General features: G+C 35.5%; 1 protein-coding gene across 2 annotated transcripts in view; it reads left to right on the top strand.

Annotated features, from left to right (window-relative positions):
* LOC116173786 (cell growth regulator with RING finger domain protein 1-like) overlaps positions 1-18,318 on the top strand; it is a 30,752-nt gene extending 12,434 nt beyond the window's left edge. For both annotated transcript variants that reach the window (XM_031491474.1, XM_031491475.1), the window contains exons 3-6: positions 13,518-13,689; positions 16,725-16,869; positions 16,920-17,239; positions 17,876-18,318. In XM_031491474.1, the coding sequence (XP_031347334.1) occupies positions 13,518-13,689; positions 16,725-16,869; positions 16,920-17,239; positions 17,876-18,083 (845 nt within the window). In that variant the 3' untranslated portion in view covers positions 18,084-18,318. The remainder of the gene's footprint in view (positions 1-13,517; positions 13,690-16,724; positions 16,870-16,919; positions 17,240-17,875) is intronic.
* The last annotated feature ends 509 nt before the right edge of the window (positions 18,319-18,827 follow it).

Genomic DNA, 18,827 nt, shown 5'->3' with positions numbered 1-18,827 from the left:
CTTTTTGTTCATCTGAAGGCACTTCTCAATTTTAATTTGACTACAATCCAAATTCTACCCCTTCCTAACTTCTCAGACTTGGACACAAGATCAACTGAGCTTTGTCCGCTCTTAATTTATTATGCTAAGGCCGGATGTCCACCGCATCGGAACGACCAAGATCGGTGCGATATGAATCGTCCGATAAAGATCGCGCGCGTGCGCTTCTATTGAAGCCTGTCCACAGGCTCGATTTTTGTCGGGACCGATCGAAATCGCAACCGACTATTTTCTCCCGACGCGACGCTCTTGCACGATCATTTGTCGGCAGTAGTGTGTCATAATAATCAAATGTGCTAATAATCTTTCTTCTAACCGTGACACATCTTCTGTAATTGGTGTCCCTTTTGGCAATTCATGGTCGAGCAATGTCAGCCAAAAGGAAAAAACTACTCTTGGACATACGATACATACATTTAAATTTGTGTTCATGATTCGCAAGTTTACGGACACAAATGAAAGCACCTCTTTTTCTATTATTAGTTATGTACGGATGTACCGAATAACTGTGGCGGCGAATTTTCTTTCTCCTGTGGTGCAAAAGCATGACAACTGCTTCGTCTTCACGTGACATTTATATGTCAACTGTCAACCCGATAAAAATCGTTCGAAAGGCGATCGACATATGGACATGAATTGCCAATTTTAGTCGGCCGGATCAATCTGGATACGACTACAGTTGGACCGATCTTCGTCGCCCCGATTCGGTGGACATCCGGCCTAACAGTAACACAAACAAACAAACAGACAGACAGAAATATTTCAGGTTTCAGGTTTTGCAAAAAACGATTCGTAGTAGGGGAAAGCAAAAGTTATGGGTTTATTATTGTTCTCAGGAGCTATGTTAGGGTAGGTTAAGGAATTGTATTTGGTTTTGGCCAATTGCTTAATTCATTGTTTGTTGTGCCTCTCAAAGTGTCTTGCATTTTTATTACTGAGCAGTTATTGCTCAATCAATTTTCCAGCGCCAAACTACCCAAACGATAAATCTTAAAATTAGCGGTACACATATACAGGATGTATAATATTTTGATAGTTATCTATGCGTGTTCCCTTAGACCCTTACCTTACAAGTAATAGTAATAAATAATCGATGTTGTATTGTATTTCATCACTCGGAGGCTTTTATACTTTCTTGATTTGGGCGACGTCTCCGGTGAAGTGCATCTGGTGTGTCTGGCGTCGTAGACTGGAAAGAACTTTTCTTTCTACATATTTGGCAATGACACACTTTTGGTGGAACAATCCCGAAAATAAAATACTCTCTGAACACAAAAGCAAATCAAAAAAATTTGTGACAAACGGTAATTATAAACGGTCTGATAAGTTACATATATGTCATTATGTGTGGTAACAAAGTCAACCTTTACTTTTACTCAATTTTTGTTCACAAAAACAAGCTGTATAGATACATAATGGCATGTTCGGAAGTGACATTTTCCGTAGAGGCTCATAAAAATGGTTGTGTCATGGCAAAAAAGTGAGAGAGATGTCATTGAAATTGTTCGCTAATAAATGACTAATATGAAGGTCTATCCGCAAATCAATTAGGATGCGATTGGCAAGATATCATAGATAATCAAATATATGTCTTTGATTATGCAAGTAGGTTGTCCGCTAACAATGCAGTTTGAGAGCACAAGTTTGCATTGATATCACCAAGTAACACCATTAAAGCCGGCGTATCTAATCACAAAGTCAATGAGACAATACCGCAATAACCATCGACTTTCAAGGTAATTCCTTATGTGCATCGTGAAGTACGTATACATACCTACATCGTTCGTTGGCGGATTGTTGCAACAACCATTTGTTAATTAATGTAAATTACTTATGACCGGAATTTTTTTTGTACGAAATTTTGAATATCATTCGCAGACATCAGGTAAGTGGGTAAGTATGATTGCAAAATGCGGTCAGTTATGTAATGAAATGCTGTAATATCGCAACAACTAACTTAGTGAAAGTTAAAAACTTCATCCAACACGTTTCTATCTCCTTCAACCGGCAAAATTCAATTCTAAAAGGTTTGAATAACAGACGATTGACCTTAATCGCGTGCATATTAAAATTGGTATTTGTTTATATTATGAGTACCATTTCCATTTGTTGCAATGAAAAGGTTTTTCCCGTAAAAGTAGCATGTACGTGATTTTCTAGTAGAAAAAGTAGATACCATTGAAGAATAGTCAAAATGATGACATTGATTTAGATTCAGTTATTTGTTGTCATAAATTAATTAATGTTGCATGGTTTGATTCTTTGTAGAGGCAATACATGTTCGTCTTCACTACATCGCTGAGTGGATTGCAATATTGACATCTCCGCAGCAAAGTAAAAAAATATAAATTACGCGCATTTTAATAGTGTTACCAAATACGAACCAAGATCGTAAAGCATTCATGCTTGGCCATGTACGTTTGACCGTTTTCGCGAAGAACTTGATCTATAAATAAACAATTTGAAGATGACAGATAACATCATAAACCAAAATAGGGGAGTAGGTTACTATGCACCTAATACAATTAAAGGTATTAAAAAACTCATTGCCCTAAAAACCCAAAGGAAAAGCGAAGAAATGCGTGTCAACAGAACAAGAGGAAATGTTTCTATGAACGCAATGGTCGTTGCATTAAGCAGTTTAAGAAACATTGCAAGAAGGCACCTAAGAAGTCCTTTTGCAGGTTTGATGCCAAATTGGCGAAACTTTTTACACTTGAAATCAAAACAAGATAAACTTAAAAATTTGCGTGTTTTTTCTTCTAGGATCCTCCTCATTCACTTCTCTCCTTTTCACCCCCTGTTCCAGCATATCACTCCTACTTCTCCTTGCCTTTTCCGCCTTCTTGCATTCCCGTAGCTTCTCCACAGATTCTACATTTTCCTTCCCTCCCATAAGCGTTTCGGTAACCACTCCCTTATTAGTAGTTCCTTGTAACTGCTATTTTCTCGTGAGCTCACTACCGTCATCCTCTAGGTCCATTTTTGCCAGATTATCCTAGATAATATATCCCATTTCTTCCTTTCGACCTTAGCCCATCCGTATCCGTTTTTGTCAGAGTATTTTTCCCTTCTTCGTCCCACATTCATTTTGCATCCATCCTCGTTGTCAAGCATTGCTGTACTAGTTCACTTTCTCTTTCACCGCCGCCCTACGTCCTGACCTCGGTCCTGACGCTGTTCTTGACTTCTCCAGTCTATCAACCAAATTGTTTTTGAAATTGAATTGGGGCGTATTCCATTCCATGTTGTAGATATCAAAAAAATACTCAAAACCGTTTTGGTAGAATGGAGGGGGAATAATCTTTTCCCTTTCCTCACTTCTGTTCCTTCCTAGGTGCATCTTCGAAACATCTAACTACACCTGTGGTTTCTATACCGCGACAACTCGTTCTTATTTTGAACTTTAATTAGCGTACGCAGCGATATTCTTATCGCAGATCAGAGAAAAATATGAGATAAACTTTTACAAATACCACGCAAATAATTTTCAGATATTTAAATCTATTCTTTTAACAGGTAATTTCGAGGGTAATTTAAATTTACATTTATTATCTTATCTATTTATTATTAAATTGTCTGGGTTGACGCAAAAAAATTTGAATTTTTTGTCACCGATTACGTGGCTGTGCTAAAGCCTGTTGTAGAACAATCCAATTGCTTCCTGCTGCAAAATGTGCACCTGATTGCGGCAATTTCTCCACCAGGAATTGTTTCGATGGAACGGCGGCGACGGGAATTGTTTACTTCATAGGCTGCTAATGAATGGCTACGTATATTGTTTCAAGATTCCTAAGATATTGACAACCAGCTACGGGTTTTGGTAATAATTTGCGATAATGCTCCTTGCCGTTCAAGTTTGGATGAAGCCGTGAATACCAGAACCATTGAAATGAAATCAAACGATTGAGAAAAATCGTCTTCTAGCACTACATGTTGGATGTCGTCGAATGTGTACTTGGAAGGCACTATAGACGAAATTCCAGGAGGCATATACTCAAACGCAAAGAATTTGAATTTGAATATGCCTCTCTAATATTAAATACCACGGTCAGTCTGAATTTGAATTTAGATTTTTTTACTATTGCAATTGATATTTTCTAAAATTAAATAGATTAAACTGATAATTGATATCTTCTGAAAGTGAAGTGTTGTGATGATATAAGTGTGATACCACTAAAATCTGTCGATACCATGTGAATTGAAGTTGGAAAAGGCGTAGTTGTACGTTTGATTGAATGGAATCATAAACAAACTTGTAAATAAAATGTCTCATACAAAGAATCGAACCCGAGTCGCCTGGGTGCATGCCGAATGTGCTTGTCACTCGACTATTATGGCGTACATTACATCGTGACTGAACTGGGATCGCATGCTCAGTGTGTGCAACGACATGGACGATTTAGATAAAAATCTATATGGCGAAGTATGATGATACCAACCCTTTGGGGTTTTTGGAAAACTGAAAAAGAATTTCTCAATACCTTGAAGATAATAGCCTCTTCTGTCATAATCAATTTGATTTCGTGGTGGTAGATCTACATCCGATGCTATCGTTAAATTAATTTGTAAGACTTACGCTAATACTTTCAAAAAGGTGAACATGCTCCTGCAGTTTTCATTGATTTCTCTAGCATGTCCACATTTGCAACATTATCCGGTGGCGATTGTACCGCACTTTTTAATTTCGTCGAAGCGAAAAACGTCGCGTACACACTAGTACAAGTACCCTGCAATCTTCCCTTTGATGTATCGTCGAAAATTCAACAACTCATGTACCGCGGCGAACCTCGATCTGCAACCTTTATCGGGTTCAGGACGGAGTTTCTTGCACTCGCGCCGTCCATACTGGTGCGGCGCGGTTCACGACGGGACAATGTTGCAAATGTGGGCATGCCTTAATGCGTTTGACAGCGTCCAACGTGTAATCTTATTAGGCAGGTCTATGGGTTTGATGCTACTAGTAAACATCTTAGTGAATCGCATCTTACAAATAGGTTTCAATGTGTACGGATAAATAATAACCTATCCGGAAAACTTTGTATAACGAAAGGGGCACCCCAAGGTAGTATCCTTGATTCCCAAGAATACCTGCCCCAGCATTGATTTTTTTGCGGACGATTAAATTCGCCGATCGTTATCGTCTTCGCCCAGTTCTTGTTCTTTTTGAGAGTTTTATTCCGTAGCTCAAAATCCCTACCTATTCTTTTTTAATTACGCCGTTTTCAAACAGACGTCTAGTAATTAAGTGAACCAATTGGAATCGCCCCCCCCCCTCCTCCCCTATACACAACTTAAGCTGTTCCTTGAAAACCGCCCCACTTGATATTCTGCTAAAGTGCATTCTTGCAACACAGGAGATGACCTAATCCTGATTCTGCGATTTTGGAGAACGCAAAAGTAATTAAGATAGGAATGATTTACTATTATCGCCGACAGGTTGGTGACTACGATTTCCGGAACTCATTTTGAGGTCAGCACGCTATAGAATGTAAGTACGCAGAAAGAAAATAATCGCTAAAGGAAACGTAACTACGAGTTCCACACAAATTTAAATGTACCTTAATTAAACTTTTCAATTTATCACGCCTATACCATCCTCTGTACACTATCTGTTAACACCATCACAATGCGCACCCCTAAAAATCTCCAAAATTTGAACTTACTTAATAAAAATTCTTAAAAATGTACAACCAAATTAAAAGCTACCGTTACAGTTTGAAAATTGAATTCACGCATACGGTGACCAACTTCAATAATAATTTGTCAGACATCGTTAGTTAAAAAAATTCCACATTAATTGCGGTGGTATGTTACATACGTTGGCCAAAGATTAAACAGGAACATGTCAGCAGAATGGTGAATTACTGTTGCGATTTAATTAAAATTGTTTGCTATTGTAACACCAATTTTAATTATTTATTGTGTGTATTTTTGCTTGACGGCTACCTTTGTACATCATTTATTTTTCTGTTATTTTGAGGCGATTGCGTTAAATAGTGTTTCTCACATTATGGATTTTTGTTAAGTAGCAGCAATAATTTATAATGTCTTCAGTTTATGCAACATAAAAAAAATTATTTAATTTCTGCACAGCACATCTCATAAAGCTGTGTAATTTTATTTATAGCAATACATAGCTGCAATAACAATGAAGAAAATTCTTTCTTCCGGCAAGCGTTTCACAATAGATATGTTTGACGTACCTACGGGTAAGCTAAAAACCAGTTCTTCACATTTGATTAAATGGGTTGTATTTTTAAGTTACTTAGATTTACTGGTTTGAGAGTGAAATTAATTTTTACATTTAACTAATAAATAGAGTATTATTGTATTATTCCAATACCAAACACCACGTTATTATATTGATCGATGACTTAATTTATTGATCTTCCTATACATTCAAATAAAGTAAAAACAAAATACTGTTGGTCTTTGAGACCGTTTAAAAAAACGCTCGAAATCTCAGCATCGAAATATTGTAGACGTAGAGTCTTCGGGTTTCCCGCATTCGTATTATTGAGTTATTTCGGCATCGCTGTCTCTGTAAATTACCGACCAGGTGGGTTGTGACCAAATGATGTCAACACCGTTATTCCTTTCGTTGGTAAAACATCAAAACGTATTATCTGAATACTTTGCAAGTAAATTACATGCATTCTTGGCGGCCAAATTATCGATTCATTCCACACCAAAGAAATGCGAAAAAAAGCGGGTAGGTCTAATTGGGAACTGTTTACGACTGTCATCATTCCAAATGTTAAATGTCAAAACTTAATTCTGGGATTTTCTCCATTTCTTATGATAAAATTCGAATGACTAAAGATTTGTAAAATCATAACAATTGAGGGGCTCCAGAAGACCAGAATTCCAATCCGTTACAGGGCAATCATTCGTATTTGGAGAGCTATGGGAATTTTCAGAACTGTTGCTGGTTAGATTTTTTGAGCTCCTTAATTTTTTATGACATAAATACAAGTTTCGTCGGAAAACTGTATTAGGAAAGATTTTAAAACTTTAGGTGTTGCTCAGAACTCCCAACACTGAACAAGAAAATCTGCCAGAACTCTTGAGATCTCTTAATTTTTTGTGTTTCATTACGTAAAGTTTTAGAACTATTGAGGTTCTACCTCGGGTTCTACCCAGAGTCATGGATGGGACTTTCGACTTTTTACAAAAAAATGTTTGCTATTTCTCCCTGGCTAAGTGGGCTACATTCAGAAGCTAAAGTTGAGAAGTAATTTCGTTGTGGTTAAAAAGACAGAAGACAAAGAATGCAATTTTGGTTCCTTTCGAGACTAATATGATATCATTTTCTAAAACTGTCTGTAGTTCAGTTTTGGGGTAAACCTGATAATAAAAGGATTGAACGAAAAATTAACGTTTCAAATCAATGCCAGAAAAAAGAGGAACCAGCGTTTTGCTAGACTCGGAACGAAAATTTTATACGACAACCGAACGTGGTTCGTTTTTGGTAGTCTTGAACCGAATTCCTTCGGAAAGCAACCCTCTCCTATTTTGTTCATTAATTAATTGTCGCCTTTTTTTCCCATTTCACGTCTTATAATTAAATCAACCATTTTTTCTTTAAAAGCCAATCAGCATCGCTGTACTCCCATAGTGCAAAAAAAACTAGGCTGTCAAAGAACTCACAAATGTATTTTTACAATGCGTACTGGTAATCTCAATTTGTAAGCTATCTTTGCAACAAAACCCGACTGAAAAAAGATTACCCTTTATTATCTGCGACCTTCTGGAGGATAACGCTCTATAGAAATCAAATAACTTAGAAAAGCCGACAACCAATTCCACAGTGCCAAGTCGCCATGTTTTGAACAGTCCAAATAGTTGGTCGCCCATATCCTCAAAATTGATTTTTTTATGATTTAATTGTGGGAACTCCTAAGATTTATCAAGAACTCTAGAACGTTATAGGGGGCCTCCCCAACTCTAATTTTAAGTAATTGCAAAACTTAATACACGATGAGCTAACTTCAGATGCGACACAAATAATTAGCTAAAATATCTAAACCCGAAATCTTTCACAAGAAGTAGTAGTGTGGCCTTAGCCGAAATGCAAATCACGGTTAAAAGTATAACACCTTCGTTAGGCTTGGCGATTTGGCAATAACATTTTAGCTAGCACGCAAGGATCCAATTTGCTAGAGGTCACTGTCACAGTCTACTGTCAACAGGAAAGTTAGCATGAGGCAAATTCCTATGCAAAATATTGGATCTGTGCATGTTGTTAGCGACTACTATGTTGCTGCTAACGCTATGATTTACAACAGGCGTGTGTCATTAGAAACTTCTATTTGAAATTATAAACACTGCAATCACATGTACTTGTTTACCACGATATACCATTAACAAGCTATTGTCGCCATTTTCGAGTTTCACAAGATGCACGGCATAAGCATAAGCCCATTCGTCTTTATTTTTTGTTTTATTTTAACCTAATGCAATGCTTGATTTTTGTAATGTAACTGGACTCCAAAACTTGTTTGAACCTCATATGGAGGTCAAAAGTTTGAGCATATTTGGGACCGGGACCACCTTTAATTAAAACAGTGTGAAAAACTCGTTTTTTAATGTATGAATTTGAAATTGCATCACACAATATTTTTTATGGGGATTATAACTTTGTAAACAAAATTTTAATGAGTATTTGGTGGTCGTTGAAAATGGTGTGTTGGTACCTATTTAATTTGATGAATAGTAGTTTTTGGACAGTTTACATGTAAACAGGTGGATAATGATCTTCCTAGATATAAAACTTTCAAAAATGCACGTATTTCAGTCCAGTAATAACGTAGTAATGAACACATAATTATAGTAATCAAAGGACGTTAACATTTTGATTGTTGTTGGGATGATAATAACATCTAGTCGACGCCGTGCGGTTTTAATTGTGGATCTGAGATTAACCTTCAAAGTGGTCACGTAGACGTGTTGAAATTATTCATATTAATGTCCTATATTATATCTACCTGATATGGGATCTGTAATTAAATAATAAGCATGAAGATCATTTTTCGTCAAGAACTTTTTGTAACAACCTTGGCGAAAAATGTTGCAATCGGAAGTTTGTCTTTGATAATTTGCTGCATTTTTTCAATTGTTTACGCACAGTTGATTCTCTTCCTAACTAAGTATATAGGTATCACCGTTTGTTCTATACGTGAATGTTAAAAATCAAAAATTACAAAAACACACTAAGGGGAAGTTTAATGTAAGGTTCACCCATGGGTAGGGTTGCCATCTCAAACCTCTGCCAACTAGGACAGGAAGCGTGAAAAGCCCGGATTTAGGGATTATAAATCCGGACATATCAACTGAATTTGATAAAAAAATATTGTCTAAAAAAAGTCTTTGAAATTGTACTTTATTCTTATCACTGACTAGACTGTTTCAATATTCAATAAATTCCTTTCTTTGGTCCACTGTTATGCCACTAGTGAAAATATTCTTTCAACGTTGGCATTATGAGCAGGAATGCAAAAAAGAACTAAGCAATTTTCAATACGTCCAAGTATAAATGAGGATTCAGCGTTTTAAAAAATTGTAACCAAAGCTGATTGGCGCTTAAAAGTTTATCTTGTTGGCTTAAAATTTGACAGAAACTCATAGATGCCTCAGTAGCCTAAAACCCGGACTACCAATGAATCCCCGCCCGGACGCTCCCCGGACGCCCCCTAAACTAGGACAAATCCGGGGAAACCCGGACGGATGGCAACCCTACCCATGGGTTTACCTTGGTTTTAGCATTAACTCCTGCACCTCCTCTTTAAAACTCACACATCATTTGAAAGTTCAAATAACTGCAAAATCAAATTCGGTTGGTTGGTGAATTCATGTAAAAACAAGTTTAAAAACAGCCCGAACGAACTGTCAGACGACAGTTCAAACTATTATGCCCAGTTGCACCAACAAAATTAAGTCTTGCTTCAAGTTAACTCGAACTTAAAATCTATGGCAACGATTATTGAGACAATCGTTGGTGTGGTATTTATAAGTTATGCTTAAGTTTAAGGGATACTTAATTTTGATGGTACAATTGGCCATTCGCTTCCTTTTGAATATCAAAAAACCCTAAGGTTCTACAATGATCCGTTGCCGAGACTAAGGTCGATATAAAATGGACAGTGATGATAAAGTGGACACTGAATGACACAAAACCAGAGACTTGCCAAAACAGTCTGTGCACAAAACCATTAAAGATCTTGGTGCATGAATAACCATTTTAACCATAGTAAAGTAGTTGAAAGTATAGTGAAATGCATCCAGGGTAATATTTCGGCATCATTTCACACTTAGCAGGAGGTAGTAGAATTTATGCGAATAGAGAAAAATTGCACACAAAAAACTATGAGTATGTTGTATGGAAAACTATCGCTGAAACAAGTTTCTTCTGTCCATTAAAGTAATGTATTTTGCGGTTTCCTTGACGAAATTGGTGTATAAAGGATGATTTTTCAAATTTGGACATTTCTAGTTGCTGCAATAATGGAGGATCTATACAGAGAGATTCATTTAAGGGGCGACATGAAAGCATTAGAATTTTAGATCGGATTTTACGGAACTGAAAACTATTGACAATGCCACTCAAGATTTGCGAGGGGAGAGCTCTCAGTACTTGAAAGTCCGAGTCGAGAAAGTCGTAGAAAGCTCGTTGATGTCTCCTTTGATAGGTATAGATCTCCCAATAAATCAACAAGAACTATTTTTGCAGATGCTTTCGGTTGATCACATTAAAGCACGCGCAGATTTCGGTGGAAAACGGCAAAACACATCGTTTTGAAGTAAAATAATGAAATTTTGTGCTCCTGTATTGGTCTCTTTTTGGCATCGATTTTGATTGAGAATGATGCTCTAAAGTCAAAATCCTGAGAAAACCGCGAATGAAATCGAAAACAGAACACTCGGTATCACTACGTGACGTGACCTACACAAGATAGTATTTAGCAAGGGTCAGTAGTATTCAAATACAACATACCTATCCATATTAATCACAAGTTGGTTGGCTTTAGGGGTCACTTGTAGCACTTTTTCAATTTTGCAAGATCAGAAAACTTTTTGATATTAGATCTAAAGGAGCAAGTGCCATTTACAAAATTAATATATAATATCCAAATGAAGGTTGTTTAGATACCGATCAACATGAATTGACAACTATACCGTCCATACCAAATTCGACGTTATTGATGTCAACATTTTTCTTGATCTTAAAAATGCAAATTTGCTGAACAATATCTACCAATATTCCATTTCGGAAACCCGTGCGACCCCCAATTATTTTTCTCATTAAGGTTAAGGTGTGCTATAAGATGGTCGTCCGTGACAAGCGAAAGGAAGTACGTTTTTTTCTCTAATCGTAGAAAAAAATTACTTGCATAAGTAATGTAAATGAAAAGTTTGATATTGACTTTCCTAACTCGCCTACTGGTGTTTGCGGTAGCATTTTAAAATGTAGATTTATTGTAAAACTCTTATAAGTTACTTATTTGATTTTTAAATTACAAACAAAAATGTTAATTGTAATAATTTGAGTAATATGGTAGGTAGGTTAATTAGTTTTCGTATGGAATTTTATGATCTGTGCTATATTCAAATTCAAATGCGAATAATACTACCCTTATAACTCCTAAAATTTTATAAAATGTAAACTTTTTGAAATCCAACCCAATTATTTAGAAAACTTGCGACAAAAAATAGTGTGGGAGTGCCGATAAGTAATTGCCGAAATGTCATTCCTAATTTTTTTAAAGTCCCCCAAGCAAGAGGATCGAAAATAATATTTAAAAAAATTTGTCTTTCCAATACTAGACTTACGCGTATTTTGATTTATTCATTTGCTTGAAGATAAACTGTTGCATATTTTCATTTTTTTGTATGAGACTCTAAAATGGGATATTATTTTATTAATTCATAATTATTAACGATGTTTACTACAAATGCTGTTAGCTAATGTTGGTTTAGTGTAATGCAGTCTCCATAATTAAGTTAATCACTACAAAAACCACAAGTTAATGTCATGCCTTGTCCGCCAGGGGCGACATCACTTGTCCATTACGCTAATGAAATTAAAACATCCATTGACTACCGCTCCGCTGGAAAATTCCCCGTTTTCATATTGAATTACTTCTTGGCCGGTCGTAGCTAACTTTCCTTCCCCATTTTTATAATTACCTTTAATCTCTTTAGTGATTTTTCCGTTGCCAAATCATCGAAGGCCAATATGATATATATTTCCTACTCCAAAAAACTATAATGGTGGAGCAGAAAAATCCTACCCTGCGGCATCGCGAATCTCGATAATATGCAACAAGTGGTAGTGAAACAGAAAATGAACATATTTATATGAAAATCTAATTTAGTACGACTCGGTTAAAAATTAATATTAAAGTATTGTTGGTTCTTGGTCCTTAATGCGCGGTTCTCAAACTTGCTTTAATTAAAGAGAATTCCATTTTTGGAGATATAAGGCAGTTTGGAGCAGGTGATGTTTGCTTTTTTGCAACGCATGATTTTCTATGTACAGGGTGGTTCAAATTCCTGGCTGATAAATCGGGGCAAAGTTGACCATTTTTATGACTAAAAAACGAATTTCAAATTTTTGAAAAATCTGAAAATGTCAAACTTCGCGTTCATTAAATGGTCGGAAAAGAACGATTCCCGTTAGCACTTTTTTTTCGAAGAATGTTATTCTATTATCAGAGTTTTATAATTGATCTAAAATGATACTATAGGTACTTATTTTTACTTTCGTTTTCATTCCCATTTGGCAGATAAAGATTACGGCAATTGATTTTGCATAATTTCGTGTTAAGTCCGTCCATAGGGAGTGTTGCGCATATTTAACCAGTTTGCAAATAATTAGGTATGTGAAACTCGTTCTCCACTTTTAATGTCATATATAAATTTGTCTGCCACGAATGTCAACATTGTCTAGATAATGTTGGTAAACAGCGGACAAAATAGCAAAATATAAATAATAGAAATTTAAAGAAGATGACACAAAGGACCTTACATTGATCTCTGTGGTAATCCCTATACTTGATTGATTCGCCACTTGAACTGGCTTAGGTACTAACGAGCGATCAAAAATGAGTTGCTGTTTAGTCTCCTTTGGAAGTTCAAGTTAAATACGATTTGCCATGTAAACAATAATTCCAAAGGTCACTCGACAGCAACTCATTTTTGATCGCATAGATAGTACAATGATGTGTCAAATTTGTAACCAGCAGTCCACACCTTGTACATTAAAAAATAAAATATACATTGTTTTTGTATCTTTTGAATAAATTTTATCGTGCTTGAAATGCATATAGAGCAAAGTAATTATTGAAATTAAACATAATTTATCTCTCGGGGCGCTTATTCACAAAAGAATTTCAAGGGTAACACTGCAGAGTGGTTATTAAATTTTCTTCCCCAACTAGTCTTTGGTTCTATTTCAGCGTTTTTTTCTGTTTCAGAAGTACAATGCAGCATATCCAGTCAAGTCCAATATCGGATCCAAGTATATTGGGGAGTCAACATTAGAGAGCTGCATATCAAGTTATGGCGTCCCTGGTCCACTCTACGAGATGCCTGTTTAAGTGGCAATCTATTAACTGGTTATTTCCAACAGCCCGGGCCGTCGTTAAGGTAGGTATGGTACTGATCTTTTTATTGTTTCTTATTTATTTATTTCCTTGTAACTACTACTTATTACCTAATTAATTATACATTTTAAGTTTTCTCATTTCTTGTTCTTATTTTGATTGGTTCTTGATTACTACTCCACAAGTTTGATACAAGGTAGGTTGAAGTTTATGCATTCTAAGTGACTAAAGGCCGTATCACATATATGCTCAAATTAAGCACCTCTTAATCATAACGGCTGCGTTTGCGGCAATGGTTGCCATCACAATATTATTTTATACATAAGGGAAATAAATTCATCAACGTTCACTGTGTTTCAGTTATTACATAACTCGGACACGGATATCAGATTATTTATTGATTTTGAAACATATAGGGCCTTATTTGTTGATGGGAATCTAAATTTAGATTTTGAGTATTTCTTGTCCCGCACACTTTTTCGTTCTGTCATCGTTCTTTAGGTTTGTGAATTTCTCTCTATCGCTCGTCACCTGGTAAGTTGTTCCGCTATCTTAAATCCATTGATCTCGTTCGTTCTTGAAGTAATATACCGTTCGGCATACAGTTCACTTGGAATTATTTTGCAATTTCGTTCAATATGTCGGAGACGATTACATTTAAAGCACTTCACTTCCATTTGTTCTGGGAAGGCGTTCGTTTCTCCATAAATTGGTATTTTCATGGGATTTGTTCATTTTGCGTTTTAAACGTTTATCTTAGATTGTTCGTTTGTAGTACCTACATAGTTTTGTTTAATACTCGGTTTAATATTAATTTTTCTTCTTCACGTAGTTTCGTTTTTATTTCGTCGTTATTAAGTCTATCGTTTGTATCGTGACTTCGTATATTTCCAGTAAACGTATTACTCTTTTGCCGATTTTAATTTTTTCGCCAATTTTTAAACTAGGTTTTGTAGCTCAGTGGTAGAGCGTTGGGCTACAAAACTGGAGGTCGGCTACTCTGAATTAGGTTTTCCTGCAGTTTTCCTAATTCGTAAGGTAAATACCGGAGTGGTATAGAAAAACTTAAGACTCTAAATTTTCTCTCTACATCACATGACACTTTCCACGCACGCGCGATTCTCCCTTGTTTTCTTGGCACACTCCTCACATTTTAACGCGATATATCTTACACTTTGACAGTGTCATCAGGGACCAGATGAAGCGCTTCATGCTCTATAAAACATGTATCGCTTAATAAAAGTTCATTTGCCTTAACCAATTTTAATTAGAAGTAGGGTGCGAATATTCCCAGAAACATATTATTATGTAGCATAAGGACTTAAAAGTTTCTCATCGGAAATGGATAACAAAAAATAGACAAAGAAATAAGCATTACAGAAGTGGAAAACTACACAGAATAACACAACATGAAAATAGAAAATGCAATAAAAAAACCTGGAAAAAAAGGCCTCAGGATATGAAGGGATAGTAGCTGGGGTACTGAAAACCTTTGAAAAACGGGAAAAGAAGTCCAAAACAACGGGACAATTCCGGAGGACTCGAAAGTAGTAATAATCATTCCAGTACTCCAAAAAGGAGAAATCCAAAAATATGTGAAAACTACAGAGGGATTACGTTGTTGAATATTATTCAAAGGTATTATACAAAATATTAAGAGGGCAGGTTGAGGAATGCAGTACAAGAACTATTAGAGGTAGCCGAGGAGGAAGCACAGAGCGATTTCAAGAAAAGACGAAGTAGGCAAGATCATATATTTACCATAAAGCAACTGATTGGGAAAGTATGTGCCAGGGAACAGCAGTATATATGGTATTCTTGGATCTGGAATGGGCATTGAATATGGTACTGCAGAAAATATTGGGAATCCAGAGCGTGTGTGGCACAGTGGCGTAGAAACTCGACTAAGGGATCTCTGGTTCGAATCCGACTCTGGACAAAGATATTTGAACACCCTTGGCTGAAACCCCGCCCATTTAAGAATAAAGACCAAAAATAAAATAAATCAAATAAATAAAATAAAGGGGAAAATAGAAAGACACAAAGTCAATAACTTTCAACACATGAAAGATAAGGAGTAATGAGCCCAATAAGATTTATTATAGTAATAGCGAGAGTAATAGATGGGTGCTCGTTACTGCACCCTCGGGATTAACACACACCCCACTTTAGTGCCTTGATCAGTCATTCTGGTAGTTAAAGCTCAAACTCAAACTGAACTAAAACAGGAATTAAATTTTGACAATATTCGCTAAATCAAAAATTTAATTTAATTACCTTTATAGCCAGTAGGAAATTGACTAGAAGAGGGAGAGCAATCGAAATTAGCTTTTGTTCAGAAAATGTGAAAAGTTTTGTGTACCCGTCTTGCCTCCATCATTCCTAGAAACTTAAATTGTCTTAGATGGACCGAAAAATTAATACTTCTGAAAGTCTGGAGCCTGAACAGCTGGCAGAAGTAAGAAAAATTAGGCTAAATACAAAAATCAAGAAAAAAACATTTATCGGATATCTGCAATTTTTAATATTTCTGTATTAAACGCCATAACAAAGGAATAGATTAATTATTACATAAAAATATATTACAATAATTGCTCCAGGAACAGTTGTCATTATGAATTATGTTTATGACAGTGAAAATAATTAAATGATTCATTTAAATATGAATTAAATGTCAGACGGTATCCTTGGTTGTTAGATGAATCTTCTAACTGCCGCATATTAGTGTAAATTAGACGATTAATATTCATTTAAGTCATCTGAAATGCATTGGGTTGTTTTATAGATGTATGCGTCGCAGATTGTTTAATATGAACACGGATAATGTTAACTTTATTCTGCAAAATATTGTACTTATTAACGATAGTATAATCTATGACGATAGGTTGGCACACCAATACAATAGAAAAGTGATCAGTAAAAGTATCAGAAATTGGCACCTAACAAACTGCTTTTACGGTGACGTTTTTTTACATCTAAAATATTTATTATATAATAAATTCAAATACCATAAGTCCCCAACCCCCAAATGCAAGCTATAATTTCTACTCATGGTTGATTTTACTTTCTTTGTTCCAGGAGGGATCCTCACTCAGACGACATAGTAACATTAAGTCTACCAGCACCTCCATTAGAATTAGGAACGCCACCTAGACTTTGTTATCCATTAGTTATATTTCTCTTAAGACTTGACCCCGAGGATCACGTTCATCCAGATGAAACTGTAAGTTTACGATTGGGTAAACAATCCATTAACGAATTGTTTTCCGTAAGGTATCCCTTATAAATGTAGTTCACATTAAGGATGCCGTATGTACATTACCTACCAGTATTTTAGCCCAATATTTAAAGCAAGCAAACGGCCAATTATCCTGTTTAAAACAATTATATTTAGCGACGGGAAATCCCGGAGGCTACGAGGATGGCCAAATTCCTTTAGCCGTCGCTGAGCCAATCAATTCCGATTCAAATGGCATACGACACACTTTACTATGTCCTAGCAATGAAGACTCGGCTGTGTGGAATAGCGGCGGAGAGCAACTTTGTGTTGTTTGTCAATACTTTCCGTTATCAAGAGCACTTTTACCTTGCAGGTATGTAGGTATTTTTGGTATCCTTTAACTGGGGGCAGTATAGTGTTGGACAATAATACAAAGCACCATTCATTATATTTAATTTACATATGAATTTGTCATTCAATTTTAAAAAAATATTGGAAGGCACACCCACGATAAGAAAATAAAATTAAAATGGTACGCCATTTAATTAATAATTAATTAATATTTGTATTAAAGTGTAAGTGCCATATTTAGAATTTCAAGGTTATACCTATTTAATATTATAAATCCAGGTAGTAAATTTTTTACATAAAGCGAGCTTATAAATGTCACTCCCTCATTAATATATGTAAGAATTTATTTATATCAAAGGGCTTGGTACAATAAATAAACTAAGTAAAAGAATTGGAGACCTAATTAATTAATAATAATGAGCCAAATTTACACGTTAGTCCACTGTGCCCTTAATGCTTCTGCGTAATTTGAAGGAATTTATTTATTTATGTACAAATATAATTGTTATATTATATATGTATGTATATCAAGTCTCAATATTTTTTCCAAAATTACTCTGTAGAGTCGATATTCAATATACTGGCTTAAAAAGCTAATCCCATGAAGAAGCTCATTTGCAAGCGTATACGAAATATATTAATGTTCCGATTGTTTCAGACACACCTGTATCTGTGCAAGTTGCTTTGACAAATTAGAACGATGCCCTATGTGCCGTGGCTCAATAAAGAGCTACTTCTGCATCAGAGGAGAAGAGTATATGCCTCTACAAGCCGCTCCGAAATTAACTCAAACATATAGTCCATTATATACCTGGCTTGATAGTTGGAATGACCGTCTAATAGATTTCTTAGGTTTTCAACGATAATACAATAGAGATGTTTTATTACTATTACTTTGTAGTTATTTGTAAATATGATAATTAATTTAAAACAAATTTTTATGATATTGAATATTGATTAACGCGAGTTTTATGTGTTTTATGAATGAGGAATGTTGAAAAATTGTGTAAAGTTTAGTTTTAAATAAGCAGTTCTGTAACTGAATGATGTTTATAATTTATCGTAAAAAAACTGTGATAATATACATTGCATTGAATTGTATTTTCTTGTATCCTGTTTACTTTCTTGATGGTACCTATCAAAATGTTTGTAAGTGTATAATTGATTCTGGTGAAATGTGTTCTTACTTCAAATGCATTTAAGTTTCTCATACCTACAATTATATTAGGTCATTAAACAGTGCTATTTATTAAGAAGTACATGTGTATTGTTTTTCAATATGTCTACTTTTAAAGTTTTAAAAGACATAAATACTTCGGAGGGTGCAAAATCAGCGTTAATAAGAATGCTTATTAGTGGTGTCCATATATGTCTAGGCATGCATCATATTTTTTATATAGGAGTTGTGATAGGTGCAGTGCTTTAGACATGTATGAAAATGTGTAGTGTAGAAAATATATAATAAGGGTCCTAAACCTGATCCTTCAGAAACACCTGTAAGTACTGCGCGCTATCGATTTGGACGCACACTTTATTAAAAACTACACGTTGAGGTCTATTGGTAATGTAACCAAAGACCTGAAAATGCCAATACGCGTGGTGCCTACGCT

Source organism: Photinus pyralis, unplaced genomic scaffold (genome assembly GCF_008802855.1).
Source record: "Photinus pyralis isolate 1611_PpyrPB1 unplaced genomic scaffold, Ppyr1.3 Ppyr1.4_LG6, whole genome shotgun sequence".
Lineage (NCBI taxonomy): Eukaryota > Metazoa > Arthropoda > Insecta > Coleoptera > Lampyridae > Photinus > Photinus pyralis.
The sequence above is the reverse complement of the archived record's forward strand: the minus strand, read 5'-3'. Positions and strand labels throughout refer to the sequence as shown.